This window comes from Cimex lectularius, unplaced genomic scaffold, assembly GCF_000648675.2.
Source record: "Cimex lectularius strain Harlan isolate CLEC.00 unplaced genomic scaffold, Clec_2.1 scaffold125, whole genome shotgun sequence".
In the NCBI taxonomy this organism is placed as follows: Eukaryota; Metazoa; Arthropoda; class Insecta; order Hemiptera; family Cimicidae; genus Cimex; species Cimex lectularius.
In genome coordinates this window covers 1,058,480-1,080,357 of record NW_019392662.1, presented here as the reverse complement: position 1 = coordinate 1,080,357, position 21,878 = coordinate 1,058,480, and the positions used below count along the sequence as shown (strand labels likewise).

The 21,878-nt window shown below is 33.1% G+C and overlaps 2 protein-coding genes and 1 long non-coding RNA gene across 7 annotated transcripts in view; 2 read left to right on the top strand and 1 right to left on the bottom strand.

The window, feature by feature from the left end:
- The window catches only part of LOC106668724, a 45,004-nt gene extending 30,762 nt beyond the window's left edge, over positions 1 to 14,242 (top strand). For 2 of the 3 annotated variants that reach the window (XR_001340797.2, XR_001340798.2), the window contains exons 3-5: positions 2,079 to 2,346; positions 12,675 to 12,801; positions 14,073 to 14,242. This is a non-coding gene — a long non-coding RNA (uncharacterized LOC106668724). The remainder of the gene's footprint in view (positions 1 to 2,078; positions 2,347 to 12,674; positions 12,802 to 14,072) is intronic. The other variant, XR_002909846.1, reaches the window with a different exon arrangement.
- The window catches only part of LOC106668717 (long-chain fatty acid transport protein 4-like), a 55,520-nt gene that overhangs the window by 5,128 nt on the left and 28,514 nt on the right, over positions 1 to 21,878 (bottom strand). For all 3 annotated transcript variants that reach the window (XM_014397692.2, XM_014397695.1, XM_014397694.2), the window contains one exon: positions 16,219 to 16,508. In XM_014397692.2, coding sequence (XP_014253178.1) covers positions 16,219 to 16,508 — 290 coding nt within the window. The remainder of the gene's footprint in view (positions 1 to 16,218; positions 16,509 to 21,878) is intronic.
- Positions 18,836 to 20,186, top strand: LOC106668722. Its single transcript, XM_014397701.2, has 2 exons — positions 18,836 to 19,233; positions 19,352 to 20,186. The coding sequence occupies exons 1-2, from the start codon at positions 18,911 to 18,913 to the stop codon at positions 19,650 to 19,652; spliced, it is 624 nt and encodes a 207-aa protein (XP_014253187.1). The 5' UTR covers positions 18,836 to 18,910; the 3' UTR covers positions 19,653 to 20,186.

Here is a 21,878-nt window from a genome sequence, read left to right as displayed (position 1 = left end):
AGGATTTCCCTTTTTTCCAAATCTGTCACCGGTTTTAAACTAACATTTATTAACTGCCTAAAATCCACAAAGGAGGTATCTAGGCCAAATCCAGACACTCTCCCTCTAAGGCTTGCCCACTACATTAAATTCCTAAAAACCTCTTGAATGACCAAAGAAGTATTGCTTTAACTTTTACTTATCCTCATTCTAACTGTAAAATACAGTTTATACAATATTCCTTCTCTCGATATTTATATTTCCATCAGGGAAAACATTTGGCAAATACAGTTTAGTTTACAGAAGACTAAATTGTAAAGTGGTATTGTTAGTTGTCTCCATTTTCTATCAATCTAACAAAATAATTAACAATAAAACCATCATTTATGGTTGTTTTACTGTTTTATTAAGTTTTAATGACTTGATCAGACTACTGTTTATTAAAAGGACCAAAAGGATCGATTTGTATTATAAATTTTAAAAATATCAGTAGAAAAAGGTTAAAAGCATGAAAAAAATTAAATCCATGTTGAAGATAGTTTATTAGTTGGAAGAAATATTGGTCAAATTTGGCACCCAAAACGTTATTTTCTTAACAAAAACGAGATCATCTGAAAACCATGATGAATTCAGAGTATTATAGGTATTTTAATTAACAAATCATTACTACAGATTACATTACTATTAATAATCGATACAAATTTGATTCAATCTCAACTTCCAAATACAAAACCATCATAATCTAGAGGCTGATTTTTGATTTAAGATAAAACGGTTGATTTAGGACAAAATAATGTCACTAATTAAGAAACAGATGCTGAGTAATGAAACTAAATTAAATCTTATTTCAATGTATTATCATTATACAATAATTATCTCAGTTTTCTGTTTAAATCGATTAAATTTAAATAATCAGGTTTGAGATAAGATTTTGAAATGTCTAATTTGTGGAGAAAGCCAGTGAAGAAGGTGAAAAAATAATCAAAATAAATTGTGATCACAAATGTTAATAGTATCTTGAAGAAAATTGACAACAAATTTAACTGGGAAGTGACTGTACACTATAACTAATACAAGTAAGTGAGAGTGCATGGCGGAGAGTAGATTTCTCCACTTTCCAAATTGCACCAAGATGGTTCTTACATGTCATCAAGTGTCAATAGCCTTTCTTTGGTTTCTCCAAATCATTAAATATGATTAAAGATGATAAATTTTAAAATCTCCACTGTTGAATATGTCGGTTTTAAGAGTTGCTGTTGGTGTGAGCAATTTTGAAGAAAAATTCAAACAGTTGATATATAAGAAAGTAACAACCATTTCAGATCACAAAATTTGTTCAATGAATACTAAACAGAAAAATTATAATAAATTGTTTTGTTGAATTATGCTAAGGTTTCTATTAAATATTTATTTTGAATAATGGTTTATTAGCTATTTATAAAATGCACTATTAGTTTTGTCGCTCGATTGGTGGCATCCTTTTCAAGTGTTTCGTTGAAGCTATAACATATTAAATTTTTTTTAAAACTAAATATACTTTCTATTAATTTTTCAAAAAATTGCAATACTACATATTTACACTTAAACATTATTACATTATTTTCTATAATTTTTTTTTAACTGTTCAATACTTAAAACTTATAAAATTACTTATATCCTATATAACAGGTTATGTCTAAATTTTTTAAAAACTTTTCTTTTTTTTCTTTATATCTATTGCACTTACATTAAATGATTCTGTTAACTTGTATTTGTCTTATTGCTGGTGTTCATTTCCTACCAATTCGTTCCCAATATCTTAATCCGACATGTGTTTGATCCTTTTTTGTAGAGGCAGCAACGATGGAGATGCGAAAAAAAAAGGACCAACACGTGTCAATTGAGATATTGGAACACCAAAATTAAGGCAAATACAAGTTAACTGAAGCATTAAATGTTTGTGCAATTGATATAAAGAAAAAAGAAAAGTTAATAAACCATTATTCAAAATAAATATTTATTAGAAAAATTATATGTATATATGTATAATTATTATTATTATGAATTGTTAAATATTGTACTATATTAGTTTTGAGTACTTAATTATTATTTTTTTATAGTAAGCAGGCAGGATTAGAGAAGCATTACAGGCATTTATACCAGCCACTGGCCTGTTAACTTTCATCTTAAGAAGATGGGAAAAACTGAGACGTAAACGGCTTTGTCAGGAGGAATCAGAAACATTCACACATATCCTTTGTGTAATGTAATGCGTTAGCCTGTTTACAGTGCAGGGACTTTGGTAGAAAATTTCCCATACCAAAGGAGATCCAGGAAGAGACACCAAGAAAAGTACTCAGTTTTATAAGGAATAGAGCACCTTCCAAGGTATGACTTTAAGTGGTTCCACATTAGACTTGTTTAGGTCGCAATGGTGGAAAGAATTGTCTTCTGCATTAACCCCTCAAATCTATTTAAAAAAGAAAAAGAATCAATATTATATGGTATTTCCCTAGTGGGAATTTTATAGTAAAAATATTGTAGCCATTGCATACAAAGTTGAAAAAAAAAACTTGCGATTAGGCAAACTGCGTCGCAAACGGATTTCAAAACGATAAATCCAAAATAATTCGATAGGCAGGATATGATAATTTGTTCCCAAGCGAGAACATTCTCCAAACTACGCAGATTAAGACACCTCCGTGTTCAGAACAACCGTCCATTTCGGCCTAATTCACATTTCAAAATCGAAGCGATCGAGAGAGAAAAAAATAGTCAAAAATGTCCACGCTATTAAATTTCTAGTTGAAATAGATCGAATCGGCGAAACAAATCCCATCCTAAAATACTAAAGGATGAGAACGTGCTTCTACTTTTATATATGGCTATTTATTTGTCATTTATTCCGAGAAAGTGATAAAATATAAAACAAACTTGAAAGGAAGGGTTTGCTTGCGGCGGGTGGACTTTATTATCTCAAACTTATCCATTTATTATGGAACCGTCGAGGTCCATTGTCCTACAATATTTAGGATTAAAAAGATGATGTGTTATAAGAACCCTGCTAGCTATAGCAATATGTATTCAGATTTCATCTTTTGAAGTTTGAATAACTAAGGGTGGAAATAAAGCACACTCGACAAGATTCTAACAAAAAGCCACCCCATGTGTGAAATCGTTTTACAGTTTTCGAAGAACTGGGAAACGTAATATTAAAAATTACAAAACATTTAAATAAAATAAACTTGTTAAAACGACATTTATGCAAAAACAAAACTACAACAAATAGTAGCGTGAGAATGTTGCGTGACACATTTTCACACCGCGAAAATTGGTCCAAACGAATCAATAATAAATACAAATATTTTATAAACGAAGTTTTAAAATTTACTATTTATTTGTAAGCAACACTTTTTCATCTGAATGCCAGGTTATCTTAACGATTTCTCTACTCAAAATTATTTACTTGACGAAACATACGCGCCCTGTAATCAAAATAAAAGTTTGCAGAAACGTAAGAATAGTTAATAATTAAATTATAAGATCGCAGGGAAAATGAAATATTTACATCAAAAATATCGTTGTTTTTTTAGCGGCGTGTAAATCTCGTCGGCAAACATTTTATGCAAATTGTTTCTGTTTTAATGACGAGAAAAGTTCATAAATTATTCTAATATTTACAACCAAGCTAGGAAAGTTTCAAAAATTGTTGAGCAAGAATAAATAATTATTTGATCATAATTAGTCAGACTTTTGACAATAAACACCGGAATCATTAAGTCTCAAGGAAATGTACCATGTGGAGAAAAACTATTATTAAGTAGTAATACAAACTTTACGTTATAAAATACAAACTATACTCATTCAATGAATAAATGGTGTCTCGAATTCGGGAAGATAGTGGATATAAATGAAACCATTAACAACTCAATTTTAGTAGGTATCTGGTCATAAATGTTAATAGACTTGTGAAATTTCTTCTTGAAGTTTGCGAAAGGTCAGGGGTAATTTACAGGGAGATGCAAGACAATTACATTGCTAGGATGGCGAAAATATGTTTGTCAGACTTTAGTTATCGTTTTTATTTGCAGTACAGCTGAATACAATAAGGTGTCAGGTCAAAAATCATAAGTGTAAATAAAAGGTCGGGGTATAAGCAGGGAGAGACAAGATGACCAAACTACAAATAGCGTACTCGTCGTTATCGTTTGGAAAATGCCGTAGTGGTTATTTTTTCTTAATTCTATCTTAATTCTATAATGTACATGTTCGAAAGTTATAAATATAACTTGTGAAATTTCTTCTTGAAAGGTTTGCGGAAGGTCAGAGGTATAAGAAGAGAGAGAGACAAGACAACAAATCAATCGCTAGGATACGAAAATGTGTTTGTCAGACCAAAATGATCGGAAATGACCAAACTGCAGTATAACCCGTCGATCGCCGAATTGTATACATAACAAAACCAAAAGGGAACCAAATTCGGAACGAATTAGTTTTGCGTTTGTATAACTAAATTCTGGAATCAGAAATTTGGCCAAAAGTGTGAGATTTCTTCTTAAGGCCTGCGTTAGGTCAGGAGTATAAGCAGGGCGAGGCAAGACAAAACCTACTGCATGGCGAACACGCGCCTGTCATACCAAAATTAGGTCCATCGATCAACGTAAACTACAAAGCTACAAAAAATGTAACCAGTCAATTAACAAATTGGTTACTTACATAAAACCAAAAAGCCAGCCTGAACCCAATCCGAAAGAAATTTTTTTCGTCTGAGAAAATTAGCGTTTGGAAAATGCCATTTAGTAATTAGGTTTTTGTGTATTGAATGGTTTATTGTGAAGAAAAACTATTTATTGATTACTTTTTTCTTGAGGTTGGTTGGTTATTTCCCATCATTTTGGTCTGCCTATCCTCGCTGTTTTATTTATTTGTCAGTATTTTTTAACAGCCTTGAGTTTCCACATTAGCCTATTGTTTTCTATTAATTGAAATAAAGTATGTTCATTGAGTTGAGAGGGCCATTTCACTTGCTCAAAGATGGACATGACCCGAAAGAAAATGTTCTTAAAAAATGTAAACAAACCCGTTTAAATTTCTTTGTTTGCAGCCCATTAACGTGGTTTCAATAGAATTGTCATTTCAAATTATACATTTTAGACAGTTGGGGTAGAATGGACAGTTTCCCCTTGCCAAACGTAAAAACGCACTTGAGCACTACGACGTTATCACGAGTTTTTTTGTTGATCATTCTCCTAGCAGAGCTGCATTTGCATTTGAGTGTGAAGGCCAAAAAGATCTCTTAAGTGGAAACGCCCTTTGAAAATTGGCCACGTTCAAGGTTGAAACTTGCGTCGATACGAGCAAGGGGTTTGATGGAATTTACGTCAAGACCTCACGGGCCCCATAACCCTTGCTAACGTATTGTGTACAGGGTGTTACTGTGTTAAATGTCAATACCTGCCTTGGCGGATTCACTAAATGAAACGTAGTTCAGTGCCAACAGAACAAGATTTCTATCTTGACTCTTCCCTGAGATATTAACGTTTTTGCGATTTTAGTCTAAAATCAGTCGTTTTTTTTACATAATATCATAAATGCTCAACCTAACCATCCCTAACTGCATTAAATTTTCAATGTGGCTCGTGCAATGGCTTTTCCATCAAAATATTCGGGGATTTCACCAAACTTGCCTATTTTATACTCCAAGGACATACTCACTTTTACCTTTTTTTTAAACTTTTCTAAGTGAAATCTCCTTTGCAAGGTTGATTTACCACGCGTATTTGTTTCTTGTAATAGGACATTAACAAATTTAGTACTCCATACATTTGTAGATGCAGTTACCCTTGGTCAAAGAGAAGGCCTCGGTCAAATCTGTCACGATTTGTAGCACAGTGTTTATCGGATTGTTAGAACAGAGTCAACTAGCTGTAAAATAGCAATTTGAGGTAGGTAGTAGTTGTAGGCCTTATTCACTGGATGAATAAATAACCTATCCGTTAATAGTAATTTCCGAAACGCTCCAATTATTTCAGCCTTTGCCCAGTGCAATCTGCACGATTGCATCCGTTCGTAAATGAAAGTGGCAAGTCGTTAAACGGACAAATTTAGTGGTAAATAATACTCTGCAGACAAGTCATACAATATAGGATGTGTTTCTCAACATAAAGCCAACCAAACTTTCACTACTTTGATTTTCTCCGACGTAGAATAGTTGTTTTCTTTCTTCCTCAGATAAACATGAAGACGTGTCGTTAACGTTGACCTTCATGATCTGTGCACAGAAAACAGACTAACTCGCACAGATCACACACTATACTTTGAATTCTGGATATCACAAAAAAACTAGGTTGCTTAGGCAAGATTTGAAATCTGTGTCACCTATACGATTTTTTGTTAACTGTTCTTTTACCAGTCACATTTCTTCACGAAGACGCTAATTCTCTTCCGATAAGGTTTTATTTTCTTCCCTCAATATGGCGATATCTTCTGTGCCAACGTCTGTAACCTCGACCAGGAGTTCCTTCATTAATGTGGCCATTGGTTATAAAAACTCTTTTTTGGAGAGCCGAGTTTCTGACGTAGAAGAGTGATAAAATCTTTAAAAATATGAGACTTCAATGCTTTGGTTTTAGAATAAATATTCTTCTTAATCAATTGTTTTTAATAGTCGTTTCAATTGTTTTACTTAGGGAAATCCTTCCCATTTTGGGCTTAAGCCAATATCCTGTCAGAGTGAAATGATATCTCTCATCCCTTTTATTCTTGTATAAATCTATCTATAAATAAGATTTGGGTTATTTTTCCGTGAAAGAACGGTTGACGGTATGCCACAACTTTAAGCACACGGTGAATATAACTAACTCCTATGAGAAAGTTTAAAAAGTCAGCCGTTCATTGTTCAACGGTGTCGCACGCACTTTCCGATTTGTGAACAAGAGGAAATGTTGAGCGTTGAAATAACGTCCTTCATTCTTTTTTCGTCCTTGGGGTTTGTTGTTGAGGAAAGAGAAAGACGTTGAGTAAACCCAGAGATGATCGATAATGAACAAAACGGTAGACCGAATACGCCATTATAGAAAATTCAGGAAAAACTGGAATTAAGCAAATCGCTTTATCGTTCATTTTTCTCAGCTTCTTTTCTCATTTAACTTACACCTAGATGGGAATCGATGCGACGGATGGCCTTGAAATAGGAAAAATATCATTCCTTTCAGGAGAAATCTTGATAAGTAGCATTATATAAAGGGGGTTGGTTGTGGGCTGTGGCTGTACGTACAGTAACATCTCGATATGGGAACAAGTCTGGCATTGATCGAGTTCGGAGGAACTAGGATATAAAACCTTTTTATAGTTTTTTACCATTTTATAACTGCATAGTTGCAATAGACTGAGTAAAGAAATGACAATTTTGATATTTAAGTTTAACGTTTTTCCACCCTCTTACCTTTCTAACGAGAAGAATTATTCACTTATTCTTTAACCTTTTGGTAAGGTGAATTAAATGTCTATGAGCCTTGTCTTTAACGTAAATGTGAAACGTCATAAAATACGTGCGTTAAAATTTTTTGACTTGCATGTAGAGAAATGAAAACCTCGTAACGTGAGAACTCCAAATTCGCAGATTTCTTGAGAAGTGGGACTTAATTGCCTCGCCGTGCTTACAACCTGTAGAACTACTACAGAAAAAGATAGGAACGTAACGCGTATGATAGACCGACCAGCGAGGATGTTACATATCGGAATGTTTCTCATAAAAAGCCCTTTTTCACGATAAAGGTTGCTTAGTAAAATAACTTTATGAAGTCAATATATGAATACATAAAAGTACATTAAAACATGATTAAAAGAAAGAGGCAGCGTCAGTGAGCCAGATCGGCAGAGAAACTCTCATTTATCAGACCACTGAAAATAGGTGGAAATGAGTCGTAGAATGGTCATCCTCACTCGATTAAGGATATGCCATGCGAGGTTGATACGCGGACAATTATTTTTGGACCTAAGCCTATTTATGTGTACGGCATGTAGGAAAAGCGAGCTAGATGTGTAACACTGGCTCAGTATGGAGAGCATGCCGCCTGATATGTGAATTATGCTTGGGCGGGCAGAGAGTATTTAAGTCCTCTGTTCAGATTTTTCAAGTTAGCAGGGCTGCTTTATTGTGTATGGTACTGATAGATATTGAATATATTTATTAGTGTGACTGTGTGATGGTGGAATGTTGAGAAACAAACGACTCTCTATTATATTAATTATGTAGATTTGGTAAAGGGTGTTAGAGCAATATCGAATACTCCAACACCCCTACTTGAGTGAATAGTATGTCCAATAGGAAAGAATCTATTTAACAATTGAGTGAGTATATCTAGCTTTGAAAACTGCATGCATGTCCTGAAATGACCTGTCGGTGGTGATAGCCCTTGCATCCTACATTCTGACTGACGTCGGACTGCCAAGACCCGAAATAGATGATTCTCGCAACTTGCTAGAAGTTTTTAGTTTAATTCTGAACATATGTGTACGTATGTACACGTATGAACAGAGTTGAGCTTTTATAAACAAACCAAACTGAAAAATTTAGGTTTTTGAAAAAATACTACCAGAAACTGCTTTTTCAATATTTGAATCATTAAAAAAAATTATTTTTATGTAGCTAGTTATAGAGGAAATGATAAGAGCTCTAACCTCTAGGCAAAAAGGAGTAACAAATGACTCCAATCATATACATAGGCTATACGCTCACCATCAATTTTTTTGGGAGTGTGCCCTTTCATCGGCATTTAACCTCTGACCTGACCGACCCCGACTGTCATACACAATACATTTTTCAGGTCAAGTTGTTAATCTTTGGAGAAAAGGCTGGTTTTTTTGCCCAGTACGAAACGCAACGCACATCTCATGGCGCTTCAAGTATTGCCGTTCAGAGAGGTTATGAGGTACCCATGAATAGTTTTCATATTTTCAATGTTCTTAGTGTCTTGAAACAGTGTGTGCACTTGTAAGCAGAAGTGTTGAGACTCCTCTAACTGTTTAAGGTCTTAGATTGAATTACACAGTAACCTCACGAACACCCTGGATCAAGGAAGAAAAAATCAAATCCATTTGTTACCTCCAAGCTGTCGATCTATTTTAAGGACATCATCAGGGCAAAACAATCTTAAATACGTTTTGAGATCACTTTTTTTTTTCAAAACCATACCTTGATCCTGAGTGTTCATGAGTGAAAGTGATCGATACTTCTACATTGGAATTCCACAGTATGATTGAGGACTTCGTTATGTCCAGCCGAAAACTGCAAATCAACGGTGAATGGTCTGTTCGACCCCTCCTCAAACGCCTTTATTATGTCTCTTGCAACATTTCATTTGAAATAATCCAATATTAGCATGTATACTTATTTATATATATGTATACTTGTTCCGGAAGAATTATTTTCTCATTGTTTAAAATAAGAGTATAAATACAAAAACTCTTGATTAGGTTTTGTCTGTCGAGTGATGGATCTGTCGACTTATTTTCCATTTCCTTTTTGTGTCATCGAAAAAGTTTCCATGCCCGTACATTCCGCACATACAAAAATATTTTCAGACTTATGGCCCGATTAATTTAGATATTTTTTTCATAACGGCGTATCTGAGAAAAAATAGTCAGAGGAGTTCAAAGTAATCCCAAAACGATTTTACCATTTCAATAAGGAATTCCTAGGTGGTCTGCGAGAGCGTGGGATAAAACAATTAACGCAATTGGAACAATTCAGAATTTGCCCTTTAGAAAATAACTGACGACAAATTGTCAGCACGTTTTGTAACTCGTACTAGGTGAAAATATAGGAAATGTCGAATGTAGAAGTAAATTGAAATAACATTGTTTCGCTGAGGACCTAATGCCCTTAGGATTGACAAAACCAGAAAAACAATATATTTCCCAACGAGTGAATTTATCGAGGTAATGAGTGCGAGCTAATTCAATTGATAGGACACTACGAAACCGGTTTTGTCCAACATATTGCAATGTTTTTGTACCGTAAAACGTATATGTAAATTTAATACAAAGTTGAACAGCAGGAAATGACCACCACGAAATTCTATTTTTAATATAGAACTGCAAAATTTTCTTACGTCGTCTTTTTTTCTTATAGTAAACCGTTTCTTACTTACATCAACATCCAACAAACCAAACAAAAATAATTCGTGAGATAATCTGAGCCTTGTTTTCCGTGACTAGAGAATTTCTTAGATTTTAAACAAATTGAAACTGACACTTGAATAAAAAAGTTAGGTCAAATAATATAATATCGAATGTACTAACCTAGATCATAATAAATTTTACGAGCATTGGTCCATTCTGTATAATGTAATTACATTTAATTTTTTTTCATATTTGGGTATTTTATATAGTTACACGCACCAAATACTTTTAAAGACTTAGCGTCAACATTTTCGCCAAAAACACACATTTTGGTTGAAAAGTATTTCAAATGACAATTTATTTTAATTTCTATGGTTGGTTAAAAAAAGACAGTGAGTGCAAACATAATTTCTATATATTGCTAAAAGATAGTAATAGTGTCAACTCAAAGTTCATTGTTCAGCAGTTTGATCATTAAAGATAGCCTGATCCGTATAATCTCATTTTGTCCACTAGCGTTTTGCTTTTGCATTACTAAAATTAAATATTTAAATGTTATATTGAAATAATAGCCATTGCATTAAATTACTTTATCCCGAGAAGGAACAAGGTGAAAAATTCCATTTGGAAAAAAAAAATCGTTTTGAAGTTAAAAACCCAACTTTCAGACACGGTCGGTTTCAAACATTGTTCTGCTTAATGTTATAGTCGATAGCTTCGAAAAAATGGTTACATTTCGGCGACAGGTCTGGATGGTACGTAGGATGTTGAAAAATTCATCGATTTTTTCACAGCAATTTTTCTGGTGACCAATGGCTACCGATTTCTAGTTCCAAGGTTTGAACCATACCGGTTCAGAATGGATCGGTAGGAGATGGGAAGTAATACTTTTTTAGGTCTAGGGAATTTTATGGGTTTTATCGAACGAAAACCGCTAAAATTATTGTACAGGACACATTTTTCATCACAAGTGATGCTCATAATGAACCGGCGTTGGGTCCGTCTTCACACGCGGGCTTATTGAACTACTCAACCGACAGAAGTGGCCCAATGCCGGTTCAGCATGTGTTCACCTGACTCACAGACCAACACCAAAATATCCTTCGTTAAGTAAAAAGTCAATTTTGAGCCTTGTCGGTTTCAAAAATTGCCTAACGCTATAGTCGATAGCTTAAAAAAATGGCGACATAGTATGTAGGTTGTTGAAAAGTTAATTAATTTTGTTCGTAGTAATTTTTCTGGTGACCAATCGCTACCGATTTCTAGTTTCAAGGTTTGAGCCATACCGGTTCAGAATGGATCGGTAGGAGATGGGGAGTAATACTTTTAGGTCTAGGGAATTTTATGGGTTTTACCGAACGAAAACCGCTAAAATTATAGTACAAGACACATTTTTCATTACAAAATTATTGAACAGGACACATTTTTCATCACAAGTGATGCTCATAATGAACCGGCGTTGGGTCCGTCTTCACACGCGGGCTATTGAACTACTCAAACGACAGAAATGACCCAATGCCGGTTCAGCGTGTGTTCACCTGACTCACAGACCAACACCAAAATATCCTTCGTTGAGTTAAAAAGTCAATTTTGAGCCTTGTCGGTTTCAAAAATAGCCTAACGCTATAGTCGATAGCTTAAAAAAATGGCGACATAGTATGTAGGTTGTTGAAAAGTTAATTAATTTTGTTCATAGTAATTTTTCTGGTGACCAATCGCTACAGATTTCTAGTTTCAAGGTTTGTAAGTTGATAAGTCAATTTTAAGACTTGTCGGTATCAAAAATTGTTCTAGTAATTCTACTGTCGATAGCCTTGGGGGGAAAAAAGGTTATATTTTAGCGACAGGTCTGGAGAGTATGGAGGATTATAGTGTGTGGAGTATGGAGAGGACCGTTATCCAAATATCTGCAATGTTGACTTGCATATACTGAATCGACCAAGTTACTATCCAAATAAGGATCTGTTTTAGGCTTGACGCTATGAAAAAAGGATGTAAACGTACAAGTCAGTTAAACTTTGCGATGTCCATTTAGCTTTTTTACTTTTATCATTTTATACAGTTAAATTCCAGGCTACTGATTCAGAAGTAATGAGTTGGAAAGCTATCTCTGAGCATTTTTGAGATCGGAATAGTTTAAACAACTCAGCTGCAGCTCATCTTTTTGTGAACCGAACGCCAAGCATATTTTCCAAGCAGGCTAAGTCGCTTTTCTAGATCGATGTTTTTACTCGTAATGCCAAATACGACAGGATTTGGTAAACACTAACCACATTTATTCAACTGACTGAAAGAGTGCCGTATTTATAAAGAGTAAACATTGGTGTTTACCTCAGGAGAAAGGTTGCATTATAATCAAACTAATAACAAAAACACTGATACTCAAACAAATAAGTTCAATTAAAAAACAAAAACAAAAAAAAAACAACGACAGGACTTAGTGGAAGACTCTATAGTAAAGCCCATCTTATTTAGAAATTTGTTCTTCAACCTCTGTATAATGTTCTCCACTGATATGTATAATTATTCTTATAAATGCATAAAATAGTAACGTGGCAGTTGATTGTTTAAACAAAAATGTTTTCTTTTAGGTAATTTCTTAATGCTTTCATTGCCATCGACAACTGTACTACCAACCAACAATTATACTGCGGATGTATTTTTGGCCAAAACCTTTATCCAAATATCTGCAATGTTGACTTTGCATGAGCTGAATTTGTAAGTAGCCGAAAAACAGAATCGAACGAGTGGAGTCTTGTATCAACCCAGTATTCAAAACTTAACATAATTGAAATTTAAGTTATCAATAATTTTAAATTTCACACTTGTAAAACACAAAAATAAATTCTTTTAATAAAGTCTTTTCGCCACTTCCTTTTGACGTCATATTGATGGCAGGTCGTCTTTTATTTACCGTTAGATCAAAGTATGGTCCCATTCCGGAGTTAGAAGTGTCTTTTGAACCTTAAGTGAAATGAATGGATGAGGTTGTTTCTTTTACAATAAATAAACTTTTATTATTTTTAAATGTTCAATCTTGACTGAAAGGGGTTTATAATCCGAAATAAACGTGCTCAGACTGTGCTTCAGGGAATGAGAAGCTTTTTAATCCGAAGGTTCGACACAGGTTGGCGACTTGGAAATACTTCGGTCTTGCCAAACTTACACGAAAATTTGGCCGTCCGTATTTAAAAGCCCTTAGTAACATTCGATAAATAAACGCTCCTAACGGAAAAGGGTCATGGACTGGAAATCTTATATTGACTTAACTTATCAGATGGAATCGAAAAGCAAATCAAATAATCGAAGTGTATCAACGATGAATAAACAAGAGATGGTCACCTTTTGTTGACAAGTCATGGGAGAAAGTAACGTCAACCTTTCCAAATTTTATCATTTAAAACTTGAAAATGAAGATTAAATCGATAATCTTATGACCCTCATTAAATACTTTATTTGTATTCTGTTTGACTAAATTGTAGGATAGGATTCGTAAAGTTCTACTGATAAAACATTTTCTTTGCTTATACTGCTAAAACCAACCGTGAAGAAATTGATACTATTCAAAACACGATTTATATTTTACAGACCCAGTAACTACCCCTGTAATGAGTAGTGCATTAGCAAGAAATATCGTTTCTGTGTTTGACAATCGACTAAAGCCGATCAATAATACATCTGGAAAATTAGTCACTGTACCATTTTCTCTCCCTTGGAAAAAGAAAGGAAAATAATTTTCTATTTAGGCTGACATTTGTATTTTTTTATACTTTAAGAAAAGGTAAAAGTTATCAATAACGATTCTACGCTAGTCTCGGGTTCTCAATAGTTAACGGAATATATCAAAATATGTTGCTTTCTTGAATACTTTGAGCCGGAAAAATTAAGAAACATTGCACAAAAATATGTAGCGTATATCTACAAATATTTATATTTTTGTTTAAATTAAATTTAATCACTTTTGTTTAATAATATTCGTCTTATTCAAGTTTTAGACCTTCAAGATACTGAATTCGAACATCGGCTCGAAGATAGTTCTGAATTGCATGGCCTAAACACGTTGGGAATGCACCCTCCGCCGGATTCCTGGACAGGAATTGAGGGAAATGCACAAGGAATGCCAGGAAAGGACCGCTGACAGAGATAATTTTAGAATACAAGGCAAGTAAGAAGAGCAAAGCTAAGGAAGGCTCTCTGAAAAAAGTAAATTCTAGAATTTCCTTGTGAGATTTGACAAGAAAGAAACTTCAACATGCATTGAAGAAGCAGGAAAAAAACTCAGGATTTTAAATCTCGTATAATTTCAAATGTCTAGGTTAATTATCATCCTGCCAATAACATTACCGATGAACGATTATTCTGTACATAAAGTTAACGATTAACGAACACCCTATGACAATCGACGATCATCCTCCACAGATAATGTAAATGATCAAATTATCACCGATAGTAACATTAACTATCATCTTGCGCCTAATGATAACAATTTTTTTCCTCAAAACGTTAGCGATCAACCCTTATCATCAACTTTAATCTCTTACACACAGATCAGGTTCATTGTGCACATAACGTCAACTACGATTAACGATTATCCTGCACACCAAATTAACGATTAACGAACCCTACGCGTAACATAACTATCAACAATCGTCCTGCACATATAACGTTATTCTTTTTTCCCAAAGCGTTAACGATCAACCTTCATTCTTAACATTAACGATAATCTCTCACAAACGTTCAGGACGATCGTGCACACAAATTTAACGACAATTAACGATCTATTACCCTACACGTAACGTTAACTATCAACGATCATGTTGCATGCAATATTAATTGTTATAATTGACACATTACGTTAACAATCTTCTTGCAGTCATCGATCAACCTGCACATAACGTTAAACGAACTATCACCATGTCCTCATAACAGTAATAATGAACGATCATCTTGCCCATCACGTTAACAATCAACCTGCACTCATCGCGTAAAGAATACGTTCTCATACAACGATTAACACAATTCTGTATGTTATGTCAACGACCATCCCGCACACGTAGCGTCACTAATAATAATAACGATTAACAATCGTCTTATTCTTAACATTAAAAATTATTTTGCACTCATAACATTAACGATCATCTTTCACACGGCGTTTAGGATCATTCTGCACTTAACGCAAACTATTATCTGGCACACAAACCGTTAACGTTTATCCTCTACTCATAATGTTCAACGATCTATCACACAATTTTCACGATGTTAACAACTCCTTGCAAACAACGTTAATAGTGCCTAGTGCCGAACAAGTGAAGTGAGTCGTCCAACAAATGATATGTGTCGGATCACTATTAAACACTCTTTTCTTTGATCATTTCATCCTGTTTATTTGGGCAAATCAAGGACATCGGCATTCTGGGTTCAAATTCCACTACTTTTACTCGAACGGTAATTTTTTTTCTCTCAAGCCTGAGAGAACTTAGACCTCATTTCCTGACTTTTAACAGGGTCAGTTAGGGCCTCTGAAAATTAACGTTTTCATTCAATGGATATGAAGTGATAACGTCAAAAGGTGAAAGTTCATTCTTAGTGAATCATGTACTTTTTTTTGTAACAAATCTTTTTATAGAGTTAATAAAATGTTAGTCGAGGGTAGAAACTGTTATGTTCTTAATGAGGTTAGATATGTCATTATGGTTAACTGTTTAAAAATAAGTTATTAAGTTTTTATTGAGGATTTCTCTTTTGAGTGAACCGTTATTCGACTTCTCTTGCTCAAAAACGAGACTTTTTTCTTTTTAAAAATCTTTTATCAATGAAATATTGATTGATAAGTTGTGCTTAATGTTTGAAATGGTCATAGTTGATGAAAACAAGGCTGTCATGTGGCGCGATGTCGATGAATAATTCATTCAGCAATCTGTCTAATAAAGGGATTTCCGCTTGTCGATGGAAGAAAAGAAAATATAAAAGGAAGAAGCTGATAATTAATATAAAAGTGCTAAGTCGACAAAACGACTGGGCCTGTCCGGTGTCCAGGAGCCACTCCGGTCGTTCTCCTGTCAATCCCATGTTTTGATTTGTGTTACGCGTTGTTTTTGTGTATAACCGTTATTTGACAGTAGTTTGTGTACTCACGTAATATCCCTGGGGGCCGTCTTGGCGGCGACGTAGAGCCATTTGTAGCCGCCTCCGGCTGCCAGGTAGGCGACCAAGGCGACGAGGGAGAGCTGGACGACGAAGAGGAAGCCCATGAAGTACCAGGTGAGAGCGACTGCTCCGGCGACGATGAGGACGACCACTGCCACTCGGAGGAAGGCCGCAACGAGACGGACGAGGAAGGCGAGAGAGGGGCTGCGCCCTCGGCCTTTGCAACCGGCCAAGCCGCCGCCACCGCCTACCGGATAGTTGCTCTCGATGTCTCCGTTCTGCAACAACGCTTTCTATCAGCAACACTGACTAACTGCAATACCATTCCTCCTCGTCCTTACACAACAATCTTAAAAAAATATTTCATTTGCAAACATTTTCTAACATTTTATTAGTCTGTAAGAATTTGGTTAATACAAAAAAAAAATCATTTCTAGTCATAGACATAGAAATGCTTAGACTGCAGAATGAAAACCTACTCCAAACTTTTGACTTTACTATTGGCGCCATTAGATTTTGTTTGTTGTCTGCTAATTTAAAGCTTTGAAATCCCAAATTCAATTAGTAATTTAATCTTTAAATAAAAGTGTTTGGTTTTTATTATTTTTTTATTGGACACATCGGTAGAATTAAAGATGGCAGCCTTGTCCTCATTATACAACAATCTTACATCTTATTTAATAAAATAAGAGAAAGGCATCAATATTCTAACATTTCATTAGTCTGTAAGAATTTGTTTAATATATCTATTTAAAAAAATCATTTCAAGTAACAGACACAGAAAGACTTAATCCGCAAAATGAAAACTTGTGACTTACTCCAAACTTTTGACTCTACACTATTGGCTTCTATTAGATTTTGTTTGTTGTCTAATAATTTAAAACTTTGAAATCCAAAGTTCAATTAGTAATCTAATCATTTAAAAGAACATGTTTGCTTTTTATTATTATTTTTTATTTATTGGGCACATCAGTAGAATTCAAGATGGCAGTGTTTACATTTCCTCCTTATACAACAATCTTACATCTTATTTATTAAAATATGAGAAAGGCAAAACCGTTGTAACATTTCATTAGTCTGTAATAATTTGTTTATTATAAAAAAAAATTCATTTCTAGTCAGACAGAAACGCTTAGTCTGCGGAATGAAAACTTGTGACCTACTCCAAAATTTTGATTCTATTGACTTCTACTAGATATTAGTTTATTGGTGTTTTACATTGTGCGAATTTAAAGTACCAAAATGAAAATTTCTGGAAGAAAATGAGTTTTTTAAAATTCTTTTTATTGAACAAATCAATAAATTCTAAGATGGCATCTATCACTATTTCACCTTGCACAACGATCTTACATCTTATTTAACAACATAAGTGAAGGAAAAATGTTCTAACAATTTCATTAATTTATGAGAATTTTTTTAATATCAAAAAATTTAATTCTAATCACAGACACAAAAACACTAATACTATAGAATAAAAGCTTGCATTTTACTCCCTAACTTTGACTATTGACTTCTATTGGATTTGAGTAACTATCTCTTAAAAAAAAAAAATGGATTTGGTTTTACTCCTTTTTTTGACATATAAGCAGATGGCATCATAAACCTTTCCTCCTCACACAACTATCTTATATCTGGTTTAACAAAATAATTGAAAGATAAAATGTTCTAACAATTTCATTAGTCAGCAAGAATTTACTATACATTTTTTTATCGTTTCTAGACCCCCAACATAAACGCTAAGAATAGGGGTGTCAATGGCAGCAACGATTTAGGTATTGTGTTATCTAGGCATTTCTTAGAGGGAAATGTATTTTGTTTCAATTTTTTTCCAATTTTATTCAACATGAACGGTTGAATAAATAAATAAGTGCAATCTAGGAGCTTAATCAGTAAGTTATATAATTAAATGTTGTGGACTTTATCAAAATTAATATATAATTGGCAAAGAGATAAAACTTTCATTGTGTAATTTAAAAGGAAGAGTTGAAAATGTAGAGCACTCCATAGCCTCGTACTTAGAGAAATCAGAATTTAACATTTTACAAAAGCATTTCAATATAAAAAGGTAAAAGTTGATTTGTTCATCGAGTGGGAAGAGCAGGCCTAAGGTGGTTAACTAGGGCATAGAGTTTAGACCTAAATTATCTGTGAGCAGTAGTCAAACAGTAAACATACAAATTAACATATTAAAAAAAAAAACGGTTGGTATATTGACTTTTCAACTTTACATATGGTCATTTTTATTTACTAATCTGTAAATAAAATCTGTAGGTTTTTTTATATAAATTGTGTAGCGATGTGGCTTGTTGATGCAAAATGGTCTTTCTTTCAAATTATATATAATGAACAATTGAAATTAAAAAATTAGGTACTGATTGGTGTAAATTCCCCAAATGTAAGAAAAATTTAATGTAAAAATAAATTTAAAAAATTAGTTTAAAAAAACATGAAAAAAAATTTTTTTGTTGATAAAATCACAAATTATAAAAACATATAAAACTGACAATGTCTTTTTGTAACATGATAAAAGTTATTAATAATTAATAATTTTAATTAAAAACAGCAGATTAATTAATATTTGAAACAAACATGTTTGTAGGCTAAGTGTCTAATTTGAGCGATAAGACATTAATCTTGGTATAATAGCTGTGATTAAGAATCCACAGAGCAGTCACCCATCATGTTTCGAGTAGGCTTAGTGCTAATAGTTGCTCTCAGTGTAGACTGCACATCTCCAATAAGAAGAGAATTGTGGAATGAACAAATAGACTTAATCATCAGCTTATTTGGTACAGCCGCTAAAGAAAAAAATTCAAATTTGGTGTTCCTCAGAGTGCCCAATCTAACAGCAGCGAACACGTCTTTGTCAGTTGTGAAGTTGGGATTGATGTGGTCATTGAAAAGAGATTCCGATGTATTCATGGATATCTTGAATGAAGGTGAAATGAGATTATCCGGGCGGTTTACATTGACACATTTTAAAGTTATTGTAAAGAAACTGAAGTGAGTAAATACCCCCCCTCCAAAAAAAAGTATATTCACTAATAATTATTCAAAACTACAATATTTAATTTTTTAAACATAAAAGTTTAATTGTATTTTAGTATTTTTTAAATTGCAGGTACAATTCATACAATGGTCCAGCAAATTTGACAGCTGCCAAAAACAGCATGGATATTTCTTATAAAATCAAAAACGCACATAAACCTCGTCAATGCAAAACGGAATGGGAAGTATTCAAACTGAATCATTTCACAGGATTAATGTTGCTTTCAAAAGATATGCATTACAAAAGTGTTGACATCACTGAAGAGGTCAATGCAAAATTTATTCCTGAAATCAATGCATTTTTTAAAACGTTTTCTTTCAAAAAGTATTTAAATAGTTACATGAACTTCTGCTTTTCTGAATTTTTTAACTGAAAATTCACAAGTTTTTCTCACAAAGTTTGAATTATAATGAATGTAGTTTTGTATTATACCAACTAAAAATAAATTTACATTTTTATTTTTCGTTAAATATGTTTACTTTTTTTTAAAAATTTTTTTGTTAAATATCACAGTTTACATTTTACACCCTATGGTTTAACTGTCAAGTAGTAAAGAATTGCACTAATTCGCAAATTATCCAATACTAAATAGATTGTAGAGAATTCTGTAAAAGTTAAAGTTCTAAAGATAGCTTTGTGACTAACAAACAAATGGTAAATAATAAGAATTGTGTACAAATTAATGTAAACACGATTAAAGATAAAACACTGTTCTATTGTAAAACTTATCAGATGGATAAATCACATTCCTCATTTTTTATTGGAATTGAAATAATTAATTTTTTATCATATGAATAAAAATTGTGGCATAATACTTCATAATTTGATATAGGAAGTTATTTACCCGCAAAACAAAAAATTTAATGATCCAAATTCTTGTAATATTCAATATCAAACAGTAGTGAATGAGGTTGTTTTTTTTTTTTTTTTTTTTTTTGGGGGGGGGTGTCACAGCATTGGTCATAATTGTTAAGTCCCAAGATTCCAGTGATTTTGAAGAAAAAAAGGCATTTATAAATATATCCAGTGGACCTGTATTTGAACCCAGGACCTTTACCGTGTTCCATGCAAATGCCACCAACACCCCCTTACTCTTATTATACATATACAGTAATTTTTAAACTGCAAGGCTGTGTAAAATATTTTTTATAGCAGTATGTTTACTTTATAGCTTGAATTATAAGGAGGGCACGAAGTATTCATAACCTGAAGACTTATTGAGACATGTATGCTGTGTTCTGATCGTATTTGATTAACAATTTGATGTGTGGGTTTTCCCCATGTGATCTATGGGTTGATGAGCCTAGCAGACCCAACACTGAATATGGTTAATCGCAACTGATAGACCAAACCAACCATGGTAGGCAGACCAAAATGATCCGTGATGACCAAATTACAATTTGATTTGATTGGAAAAAATATATATTATTTTTTTACAAACAACATTACTTTTACATAATTTTTTTAATTTTTGAAATGATTATTAAAAGTTATATTGTTTTAGGTCATGATAGTTTCTTGTGTTTATAAAATTAATTATGTAAACATTATAATGATTTCAACTTTTAGAAATAATAAAATTTTAAAAACCTTAGTGCTCAATAAAAAATTAAATTTTTTATTTTAGTTTTTAATTTTAGACATTTTAAACATTAAATTACACAATACAATTAATTTAAAAAATATAAAATAGACTAATGAGTTATTATTATTTCTTACAATTGAGATCGTATTTTGGTCATTTTCGATCATTTTGGTCTATTTTATTCACCTATCCACCTAACTTAAAAATGAAGTGTAATAAAAATAATTTGTGTTAAAGCAAACGATTTTTTTAAATTCTTCATATTTTTTAAAATAAATTTTTTGTTTTATTTTTACATTAAATTTTTTTGATATTACGGGCATTTACACCAATCACCTTTTTTTTTCTCTCGTTTTACATATACAGTTTTTAAAAAGATATACGACCACTTTGCATTGATAAGTCACATGACCAAGATGGAAGAAGGTTTAGATCGTCCACAGTCATCACCTAGCTTTCTTAAGGGGTCCCTCTGTCTTGAGCTGGCTACAGTATTCCACCCTCATGGGGGAAACAATCCTTTCAATTGGCCATGCGGCTTGTCGATGCAAAATGGTCATAAATCTTTTTAAAACCTTAATATGTAAAACGAAAAAAAAAATAAAAAAAGATGTTGATGGGTGTAAATTCCCGTAATGTGCAAAAAATGTAATGTAAAATAAATAAAAAAATGTATTAAAAACACATGGAAAAGTAAAAAAATTAATTAATTAAAAAATACTATTTAAAAGAAAATCCATGTTACATAATAAAAATGATAACTAACAAATTGTTTTCCTGGACTAAAGATTATAGAAGAACAACACTTTTAACGACTTTAGTTTCTTAGTGAACCGATGAACTGCCAAGACGTCCGCGAAAAGAATATAAAAGGGGAAAAAAGCTTGGAATTAAAGACATTGGGCGTACTAAACGCTTACCGCTTTGTACAGTGTCGTCCCATTGGGAGGTCCTTGGTCTTCTCTCTCCCTGTCCCCAAGGATCTTCACTTTTGGGACAGAAGCATTGTGAGTG

Coding starts and splice junctions, on each gene's coding strand:
- LOC106668722 (XM_014397701.2), top strand. CDS start 18,911: ATGTTTCGAGTAGGCTTAGTGCTAATAGTTGCTCTCAGTGTAGACTGC. Junction 19,234..19,351: donor GTTATTGTAAAGAAACTGAA/GTGAGTAAATAC, acceptor TTTAAATTGCAG/GTACAATTCATACAATGGTC.